Source organism: Lipotes vexillifer, unplaced genomic scaffold (assembly GCF_000442215.2).
Source record: "Lipotes vexillifer unplaced genomic scaffold, Lipotes_vexillifer_v1.1 scaffold412, whole genome shotgun sequence".
Taxonomy (NCBI): domain Eukaryota; kingdom Metazoa; phylum Chordata; class Mammalia; order Artiodactyla; family Lipotidae; genus Lipotes; species Lipotes vexillifer.
Window position 1 is genome coordinate 1,808,485 of NW_006798464.1, and position 11,461 is coordinate 1,819,945.

The 11,461-nt window shown below is 43.6% G+C and overlaps 1 protein-coding gene across 2 annotated transcripts in view; it reads right to left on the minus strand.

Annotated features, from left to right (window-relative positions):
* CRTC3 (CREB regulated transcription coactivator 3) overlaps positions 1-11,461 on the minus strand; it is a 100,244-nt gene that overhangs the window by 34,542 nt on the left and 54,241 nt on the right. For both annotated transcript variants that reach the window (XM_007470560.1, XM_007470559.1), the window contains exon 3: positions 4,701-4,820. In XM_007470560.1, coding sequence (XP_007470622.1) covers positions 4,701-4,820 — 120 coding nt within the window. The remainder of the gene's footprint in view (positions 1-4,700; positions 4,821-11,461) is intronic.

The window sequence follows — 11,461 nt, forward strand, 5'->3', positions numbered from 1 at the left end:
CTCTTTCCCAAATGAAGGGGAGTAGCCCTTCTGTTGATATGACAGGACACCTGCTGGCCCATTTCCCCGTGGGTGGGGTCACTGAGCATCAGAAGCTGCAAACAAGTCCAACCCTGTCTCTTTCTTGTGCTGCCTGCTCGTGGCTGGTGAGCACAGCCCGGTTCTTATTTTGGCTTCCTGTTCCCATGAGGTAAGGGCACCCAGGGCAGGGCTCAGGAACTGCCTTCTTGAGCAGCCTGGGGGCAACCATGTTCTCTCCTGCCCTCTGCAACTCCGTGTTCTTCCAGGCACAGAGTTTGTGGGGCAGGTTCATGATGGTCCATGCAGCTGGTGGGGTAACTGAACTCCAGGTTTGGTGGGTTAATAGAACCCACCCACCAAGACAAGTGCCAGGGTCAGATTTAACATATAAAACTGACCACAATTTGGTTCCTTCCTAATTTCTCAACCATGTCTTCACCATCGCTCAACCTCCTCTTGTCCTTTTACCTCCAACTATGTCCTGCCAGAATACATCTAAAAGTCAAACATGAAGGGAGGTACATGAGTGAGATCTTTTTTGAGTCCCTGTGTGTATGAAAATGTCTTCCTGTTTACCTCAGCACGTGAGTGACAAACAGGTGGCATGTGGGATTTTGAAATCTGACTATTTTCCTCTTAAAACTCTAAAAACTAGCATTTCCTTATCCTCCGAGATGGAAATCCTTAATGGGTGTTAGGTAAAAACTGGGTTTTGTGATCAACTAAGTTTTGGAAACCCTGGATTAAAGACAAGAAGTTTCTTAACTGCCAGGCTTCTCAGACCCCTAATATAAACTGTGAAGCTTCAAGAAGATACAGAGAACCCGACATTTCTCAAATATAATAGGCAGTGCATTTCAAAGAAACAGTGTTCTATAAACTGACATCCTAAAATTTTCATCTCATTGTATGAAAAGAATCAAAGCAAGGCCTATTCCAAAGAGGAAAGCCATTCCTAACTTTGGCGGGTCTTAAGGCATCTCTTCATGACTGTTCACCCTAGTTTTCTGGACACAATATACTCTCAAACCTTGTTGGGAATGTAAATCAGAAAATTTCTAAACATTTGTTTTTCTTTCTTCCTAAAAACACATCTCTTTTAGAGGAAGGCGCTTCTTATGGTTCTTCAGTGTGTCCCCCTTTTCTTCAATGTATTATCCACAGGTCTGAGATAATATTATATTTGCTGTAAATTTATGTTAATAGCTCAGAAATTCAACAGGATGGTGTTTGGGATACATGTTTGCTGCCTTTGAGGAGTGAGAAGGGCTGCTGAAGACACGAGCAGCTGCAGGAAGGTAGGAGAGCCTCTCCTCCGAGTTCTCAGGCCCAGGCCCCCAGCTGGGGACCAGGCAGTGCCTCTCTGCTGCCCTGAGTGCAGCCCTGGGCCAGATCTCAGGTGGGCAGTGCCCTGGTCTCTGCTTGTGGCAGCCCCCATGCCAACAGCAGAGCCCAGAGCCCACTGTGCCAGCCTTCCCTGCTATGGTGGCCGCCCACTGCCCACCGCAGGAGGAATGCCCTTGTGCCAGATCTCCACTGCTTGTGGTGCCCACACTGTTAACAATGTTCATTTGAGATCATAGGACTGAACTCTTCTCTAAGCCAGTGTGCGCGTTCTAAAATAACACCCAAGCCAAGAAACAGCTGGAAGAAGAAAATTCTGAATACATTTCTTCTCTTTGTTCCAGCAAAGATTCAAACCGGTGTTAACACTTCCGAATAATAAAACTTCATTAAGGAGGTAACAGACCGGTGAGAAAGGCAACCATTTTAAGCAAATTATTGCAAAATCAAATGAATGCAGGCCAGGAAAGGAAAGATGGAATTGCAGCCCTCTTCCCCATCTTCTCCTGAATATATTCATATCTTCGACATAAAATCATCCCACTTTTATATTTTACTAGGAGCTCAAGGTCTCTTGATTCTTCAAGAGACTCGCTGTTTATTCATGGGCAGGCTAAAGAACTCTTTTGAGTCAGCAGATGTCAGTCCCAGGACCCCCGTTAGGTGCTTCAGAGAGACATCTCATGGTCTGTGAATCAGACTTGTACTGTCTGATGAACAACTTTAATTCATCTGTACATTTATTTGGTCCTTGCTTCTCCTGCCCTTAGGAGTTGATCTGCTTTGCTGCTGCTCTCATGAGTTGACCCGTATACACAGTCAAGTTCTAACCTATGACTTATTACCTGAAAAGAGAGAGAGTCACCTGAACACACAGTGAAGTCTTTCCTCCGGCACTTTGCACAAGCTGTTCCCTCCGCCTGAAACATCTCCTCCCGGCTGTCTTCCTCCCTGCATATCACAACCACCTGAAGTTATTTTCCTTTAATAATTTTTTCTTTTTTTTTTTTTCACCTGTTTGTTGTCTGTCATCTCCCACAGGACTGTAAACTCAAGAAGGCAGGGACACGTCTGTCTCATACACCTCTGAGTCCCCAGTGCTTAGAACAGTACCTTGTACAGAGAAGGGGCTCTGTGAATACCTGTTAAATAAATAAACATGCTACCCCCTCACTTGTTACCTATCCTTCAAGCCTCAGAGTTTCCTCTGGGATGCCTTCTCCATCTCCCCAAGACTGGTGCAGGCTGTGCTACTCTGAGCTTGCACAGCCCCTAAGCTGCATCATCTGCAGCTCACCACACTGTGCTGACACCGTTCGCTTGCCCAGCTGCCTCTCCCACTGAACTACAAGCAACTTGAGGGCAGGGACTACGTTATGTTTCCCATGATATCTACAGTGTCTAAATGGTGCCTAACACTAACTGTTAAGTGAACATTTTTCTCCATTGCTTTTCTTCAATCTCCTCCTCTTCTAGACAGTCCTCTAGTTTAAAAAGCTGTGAGTATATGCATATATTTAGACTATACTTGCTGCAAAAAGGATTTGAGATAGCTATAAGTATATCTATAGGTATTATAATATTTAGAGAGAACACCTACAAGGGAAAGAGGGAATTGAGAAATTAGAAAAAGATACAATGTTAGTTACATCAAGAAACACTCTTTTACTTGAAAATTCCAAGCAGTTTAGACAATGGTTCCAGGTACTACTCCACCCGCACACGTGTGAATTAGCTGATACTGCCTGAATTCTCCTAAATTAGAAAGATACAATGTTAGTTACATCAAGAAACACTCTTTTACTTGAAAATTCCAAGCAGTTTAGACAATGGTTCCAGGTACTACTCCACCCGCACACGTGTGAATTAGCTGATACTGCCTGAATTCTCCTTTCCTTTTGCATTCTATGTAAAAGTTATTACACATTCCAGAAAGGAATCTGAGGGGTATTGGTGGTTAACTGGTAGAATTCTCACCTCCCAGAAAGAAATTGGAAAAATCAGTTATCAACTTCAATTTCCCAGATAATGGTCACATAATATACAAAATTAGAAGTCAAGGTATCTCAGTGGACCGAATGTGGTGTGTCCCTGGGGGTGGAAGAGAGGAGAAGTAAACATTCATTGGGGTCATCACCTTCGCCTCACATTGACAGAAAACTGCAAGAAGCCCAAGGGCAAGAGAAGCAGTGGTTTCCTCTGTGCGGCCCCCACCCCCACCCCGCAACTCCTCCCAGGGGGTCTCTCTTGAGTGTGGACCTGGGGACCACTGAGTGCTGTAGCGAGGGAGGGGCTCAGGCTGGGGGGTCAGCTTGACCTGGGCTGAATCTGGGCCCCTCCAACCTCAGCAGTGGAATTTTGGATAAGTTACTCTGACACTCAGTTTCCTCATTGGAAAATGGGGGTTAAAAAATGTAAACTGCTCAGTAAGTATTGAGGACTAAATGACATATGAATTGCCCAGCACAGTGTCTGGCATGGGTTGGTGCTCAGTAAACATAAGCGTCCTCCCCCCACTTCCTGGTTTCTAGGCTGGTGAAGGGAACTCTACCATCACTGCCAGGAATCCAGCTCTGCAGTAAGACTTACCCCGCCTTTCTCGTCTTCCTCCACCCCTGCGGGTGAGAAGAGTGAAGTGAGAACGCAGGCCCTCCTCCCACAAAATCCAGCTCAGGTCTGTTTCCAAAAGCCCTGAGCACAATGCTGGACCCCCAGAAGCACACCCCACTCTGGCCTCATAAATAAAATTGTCAGATGAATTCACAATCTCCTTTTCTTTCTTCCTACTTAATAGCATAGGATTTGGTGTGAGTGAATATCACTACGTAAGACTTTCCTAAATACCAGCTTTATATTTTAGTTGTCATCTATTGAGTTTGAAACTCCACAAATAGAAAATCATATAAAATTTCTTCTGTAAGTTCTAGCAGCAGGTCAGTGGGTCAACAGAAATAAAAACAAATCACCTATCTGTCTGTTTGCTTTGGCTGGACAGATTAAATCTATCTAACCTGATTCAAAGTCATGTTTAATTCTGGCTGCTGATTTCTGAAGAAAATGCTGAGAAGGCCTTGCAATGGGACTGAATTACATGTTGTTTATGTTCAGTTACTTCATTAAACTGAACTTTATTGACACTTTCATAAAGTAAACATCTACAATGATCCTTCCAATTTTTACCTGCGGAGATGTTTCTGGTTTCCAACCCACTTATTTTTATTGCCTCTGTTCATCAGATAAAATGAAGATTTTGAGGCCAAAGGGGAATGACAGGGAAGATACATCCTGAAAACCTTTCAAAACTTATCCTCTCCTCAGACAATAAAAAAGGATATTTGTCGTCCTGGCTTGTCCCCAGACCGTCGGTGGAGGGGGTGGAAGCGGGTCCGGGACGGCCTCTCCACCAGCCCGTGGTGGCGGGTTCCGCGCACACTGTCAGCTGGGTGGAACGCCGGCTGTGGAGAGAAGGAAGAGAGTTGGCCTGTGACCGTGACATTGCCACTCACCCTCAAGAACACCAACTGATCACAACCACAGATGACAAGGCTGACTTTATAATTTTACTGGTGTCTATGACTGTGCCTTGAGTCAAGGTAAATAAAATGCAGCACATGGAGCTGTTTCTACATCATTACAGAATAATTTAAAGTAGTCTTTAGTGTGTGAAGATGAAAGCTGAAAGAATGATATATTAAAAGTTGTCACAATTTGGAGACTATGGACTCATACATCAAATCCCAGGAACTAGGAGATAAGCATGAAATGTAAAAGAGGTATACTTAAGACAGAAGCGAACTGAGTACCTACAGCGTGCAGTGTGCAGAAACATAGATGTGGCATCCAGAAATAAAATGGGATACCTCCTGGGGACTGGGGACTACTTGCTCTATATGGTGTCTTTTTATATTTTTGATTGACTCGACAATGTTTAAAAATTCAGGTTTGGGGCTTCTAGTGAAAAATCTGAACATCTTGGCCACACTGGTCCCAAATTCCCACTTGGCAATGGGGACTGAAATTGAGAGTAGCTGCTCTCTGCAGGTGGGACACTGGACCACTCGAATGACTTCTTATGTTAGACATCTGAGTTTGTGACCCCTGAGTCAAGGCGAGAAAAAAGAATACTACCTGAATACAAGTGGGAAACACACAACTCATTATCAACTCATTATACCCCAAATGGCACAAATGAAAATACAAACAGATTCAAGATAAATCCATGGTCAATAAATACAAAATCCTTTATTAATGGAGGCTTGGGTGACATTCTTAACATTTTTGAGTTTGGCATCATAAAAGGCAACCTTTTTTTTTTTTTTAACACCTTTGTTGGAGTATAATTGCTTTACAGTGCTGTGTTAGTTTCTGCTGTATTACAAAGTGAATCAGCTACATGCATACGTATATCCCCATATCCCCTTCCTCTTGAGTCTCCCTCCCATCCTCTTTATCCCACCCCTCTAGGTGGTCAGAAGCAAAAACCAAATCCTAGGCTGGACCATTCTACCTCACATAATGGGGCAATGTGTATACAATATTATGCCAGAGATGTTTGTGAAATACATGAAAACAGATTTTCTTTTATGTAAATTGAATCATATGTCAAATACCTAGCTTACTATGAAAGGAATCCTTTGACGGAGTATGTCTTTCTGGGGGAGCTTCTTTTAGTTAAGAATTGGTCGCTAAGTTTTCTTTGTTAAACACAGAGATTTTCTTTTATGTAAATTGAATCATATGTCAAATACCTAGCTTACTATGAAAGGAATCCTTTGACGGAGTATGTCTTTCTGGGGGAGCTTCTTTTAGTTAAGAATTGGTCGCTAAGTTTTCTTTGTTAAACACACATTTCTTATATCGGATTTGGGAATGACTCCTATATCTCCCGAGTGGACTGATAAAATGTCTGGACTAGTTTAGTTGAACAGTTCTGTCAGCAAAGGGTCCCAGGTTCCAGCCTGTCTCAGTTCTCTATTTTTACAATCCAAATCTATTAACTCCTAAAATAAGGAGATCTTACTGAGGAACAACCTCTGGTACTGGAAGAAAAATATCCATTGCAATAGGTAAGATGGATGTTGATCTCAGACAAGAGAGCACACTAATCTAGGGAGTGATAAATTGAAACACCTTTGTTAATCAAGAGGATGAATACCCAAGGCACACTTTATCAGGACCTGCTTACACAGTAGACATAATTTTAAGAGACAGATTACTTTGTTCCAGGATAAAAGAAAAGGGAGAACTCTCTGGTAATAAAATCACACGAATGTTAACTGTACTTGAAAACAACATTCTCCTCTAGGAGTCGTAGAGCACAACTACTGCCAGACTGAGCTCCCAGAGGCCAGCCTACAGAAGAGGCACCGAGGGTCTTTAGAAGGGGATCCAAGGGGACCTCCCCGGCGGTGCAGTGGTTAAGACTCTGTGCTTCCACTGCAGGGGAACTGAGATCCCGCATGCCGCACGGTGTGGCCAAAATAATAAAATTAAAAATAAAGGGGTGGGGGGAATCCCAAAAGCAGAAAGCTCTTGGAATGTCTTCTGAACTTCCTACTACACATATATTTTCTATTTACACTTGCCTGTTTTGCCTTAACCCCTGCTGGCCCAGATCCTCTATTATTACTTGGACTCAGTGTGTGTGTGTGTGTGGAGGGGGGAAAATCTCTGAAATTTTCTTCTCTTCCTCACCGTGGCACAAGTTCAACTCTCTGCCCCTGTAGTAGCTGATCTTCTTCCACACTCTATTTGACTTTAGCCCTCTCAACTCACAGGGCCTTGCCCATCAAATGAATTAGAGCAGTTCAGCCCAGGAAGCTGGAACTGGAGGAGGTTTCACAGTGAAGGAGTCTGTTAAACACTAAGGTGTTTGGTAGTTGGCCTAAGTCTCTGGATCCCCAAAAGCTAGGGACAAACAGACACACAGTTCTCCTGTTCCCACCAACTTCCAATCTCGTCCTTGATAAGAGCTAAAATTCTGTTATTTAAAAATGTATTTCTTAAGCTAACTTTAATGCAAAAAAGAAATAAAACCCTACCACCCTGAAGGTCAAGTACTTCATTTTTTCTGTTCCTTTTCAAGTTTTATCCATAGTTTTTACATGATGGTACCCATAGCACATTTATTTTTGTGATCTATTTTCCGTACTTAACATTTTGTAAACAATCTTCCATATATTATGTAATCCTTACAGTTATTAATTCAATAAGCATACAGTATTTCATTTCCAATATTCATAAGGCCAAAACTCCATTATACAGTTCAAAGAACTTCTGGTTTGGAATCAAAGAAAACAGTCTCAGTCCAGAATCTTCCACTTACTAACAAGTTACTTCATTCGTCGTCCTTATCTGTAAAGTGGAAATGATCATCTGATAACTTCCTCATAGGCTTGTTGAGAAAACGAAATTAGGTTATGTGTGTGAAAGCTGCCTTATCCCAAGGATACTGGGTGTTACAGACTGAATTGTGTCCCCCAGAATTTGTGCATTAAAGCCCTAATCCCCAATGTGACTGTATTTGGAGATGGGGCCTTTAAGGCAGTAATTAAGGTTAAATGAGGTCATAAGGAAGGCTCTAATCCATAGGACTGGTGTCCTTTTTTTTTTTTTTTTTTTTTTTAGGACTGGTGTACTTTTAAGAAGAGGAAGAGACACCAGGAGGACATGCACACAGATGAAAGGCCATGTGAGGACAAAGCAAGAAGGCAGCCATCTGCAAGCCAGGAAGAGAGTCCTCAATAGAAACCAAACTACCAACACCTTGATTTTGAACTTTGCAGCCTCCAGAACTATGAAAAAATAAATTTTTGTTGTTTGAGCCACCCAGTCTGTGGTATTCTATTAGGGAAGGTCAAGCAGGCCAATACATTGGGCATCAGAAGGAGGATGGATATCCAGGTGGTGGGACACTGGAGAGCATCTTGTTAAAGGTGAGGCCACCCTGCAGAGCCCTTCTGTGGACAGCAGGAGTGACATCATCGTTAGGGGCATCCTCCAGCATTCTGAGCCTCCCACACCCATCTGCTGCCCATGCCATGTCACCTCTGAAAGCTGCAATCTGGAATGAATGCCTGAAAAGAATGTTGGCAGGGCCTTGTGACTTGCTTTAATCAATGGATCATGAGCACACGTGACATACATCTTGTCCAAACAGAAACTCTCACACCCTTCCTTCTGCCATGAGAATGCCATGTCCCAAAGAGCGGATGCTGCTTCAACCTCAGTTGCAGAAGGGGAAGATAAAGGGAGGAGAGCGCAGCAGGGAATATGAGTGAAAAACAAAGGTTTGCTGAAAGTCCCAGAGTTTTTGAATTGGTTGGTACTGTAGCAAAGCTGACTGATATGGCAGTGATGGCAGAGAGAGACTGCAGTGAGATGGAGAGTCCTGCTTTTCACGAAGAGCAACAAGGGAAGTGTAAAGTCAAAAGATCCTGCAAATTGGTGCCTACATGTTTTAAGGAGGGCCTCAGGCTCAGGTTCTGACAAGCACCACCCTATCTGAAAACGTGGGACCCAGACACTAAGTAGAGAAGACAGGACTCCTGCACACCCGTATACAAAAGCTCCTCCACACTGAGATCTGGGATCCGGTGCTGGACTACCCATAGGTAGACCGAGCACATTCTTAGGATACAAGCAAGAAAAGGGCAACACAGAAGAGGAAGACTCTATTTGAGAGACTGTCCAATAACATTCAAAGTATTCAGTGTGGGAAAAATCAGAATTTAGCTGGATTTCCTTATCTTTTTGTTTGTTTGTTCTGGATGGCCTAACAGTTTTTATTCTGAAATACATAGGGATGGGAGGTCCAATAACCTCTTCAAGGCCCGGGCCAGCACTGGTCTTACTGCAGGGCCCCAGGCACGAGAAAGCGGATGGGAACGGCACATGGGGAGCGGCAGTGTCCTTGCTGGCTGCCTGAGGTAATGCAGGGGTGAGGGTTAGCACCAGGAGGCTCAGTAGGAACCTGAGCAGTGAAGGGGTGGCCAGAGAATTCTGTTTCACATTGTGACTGAATTGCCAGGGCCTGAGCACGGAGAGGAATGACCGAGTGGTAACCCAAGGCAGGGGAAATGTGGATTCTGGGCTTAGGTCCCCAAATCTGAGAGAGGGTAGACTAGGTGGAGCACAGACCAAACACCAAGGTTCCACGGACCTCAACAGTGAAGGACAATGAGGCCGGGGCGGGAGGGTACAGGTGCTTCCTGAGTTGGCAAGTAGCTATAGCCATAGGCAATTCTTACTTAGTTTCTGTGGCTGGGCTTTGGGGGGAGGAGGCGAATTCAAAGTGGTTCAAGGTACTTCTGGGAATTGAATGTCCACTTGCAGAGAGCCCCCGTTTCAGGCTCTCCCCGCTTTGCAGGATTGCATGCTCCTGATTGCTTCTGAAAATACCTCTACGTGGATGGCAAATTGGTTCAGATTTCCAGGTATTAGGGTGGCTGATAGGGCGGGGGGTGACATGGCTAATGCTGATAGCAGAACTCTTTCCGAGATGAAACAGGACACATGAATCCTCCAAAAGAAGCAGCGTTGTGGATTTGCAGGGCAACGGCAGACAGGACCACACTCTCAGAGCACTCCCCCCAAGGACCGAGACCTCATGCAGGTGTCTTTACATGCAGCACCATATGCAGTCACCTCACATCACCTGTGAGAGCTGCAGCCTGGGGTGACTGGCTGAACGTGGCAGCTGAATTTCCTTACCTTTCCTGGGAGGAAGATTACTTCCTCTAATTAGACACTGTTGATCTATCAATGTGACCTACATTTGCATTGATTCTTTTAGCAGACGTACCACATCACTGGCAGATCATTAAGTTTGTGGCGAATTAGAAACCCCAGATCTTTCTTACATGACTAACAAACCACAAGCAGATTCCTACTACTAAGCCCATGATTAGTCATGGAATGAGCTGAAGTTTGAGAGCTGCTTATTGCCAACTCAAGGAGACTGTCATTATTAAAGGTATATATGCTATAGCATATTCTTTATACGTGAATGACCAAGCCACACTGCTTTCTTGCAGCAAAATCAATTCTCACTTACAGCTGTATTTCTATACGATGTTATTTAAAAAAGGAGAAATGTAATTTGCAACTTCTCTCAAGTGAAATATAGATTTCTAAATGCTTGTAGGATGACCAAGTACATTCCTGCACTGTAAGAAGTTCTACTGAGTTTTTAAAAATATATTTAAAACATTTGAGAAGACAGAGATTAAGCATATTAATGGCTCCTTTGAAAAGTCTTGATCCAGAATACCATAACCTCAGTATCTTTACAAGGGGATGCCCAATCACTATTCTCAAACAGAAACAATTCCACATAAGACAACTCTCAGTAGCTTCATTTGTAGACATTATGATAACTATAGCACAAGAAAAAAAAAAAATCCTGTCAGAGCAACAGATATTTTTCTGGAATACCACTGTCAATACTAGAAATACATACTGACAGGAGTTGCACTGGATGTGATGATACCGTTATTTTACGGTATGAGGACAATGTGCTAGCCTGAACCAGGGGTCATTTATGTGACAACTTCACCCATCTCAGCAGCAAACCAGGAAGCAAAGAGAGTCTCTAAGCAACAAAAACAGAACCCTCCAGGAGAGCACTTGGAAGGGAGCCCCTCAGGTTCTCCATTACACCTTACCTGAGCCTAATAAACTGGACCACCTGGCTTTTCAGCCAAAAGTAGGTGAAAATAAGGTGGGGATGAGCAACACAAGGGAACAGGGGCTGCTGGCTTATCAGAGTGATAAGCAAAAGGACTGCTGACCATAATGGAATCCAGCTCTGTGCTTTCCTTCTGCAGGTGAGAAACCAGGACCCAGAGAAATGAAGTGATTTTTTCTCACGGTCACACAGCCTGGCAACTTGAACTCAGGATTCTGAGTCTCCTTCAGGGTTCTCTTCACCTCACCATTTTGCCTCCTTTGCTCAGTCGCCCACATAAAATTGGTTATTTTTGAGATTGTAAGTGGATTTTTGCTGACATATACAGAAAAAATAAAAAATATTTTTCCAGAAATGTTCCAGACAAAATTTTTTTTTTTTTTTTTGCTGTACGCGGGCCTCTCACCG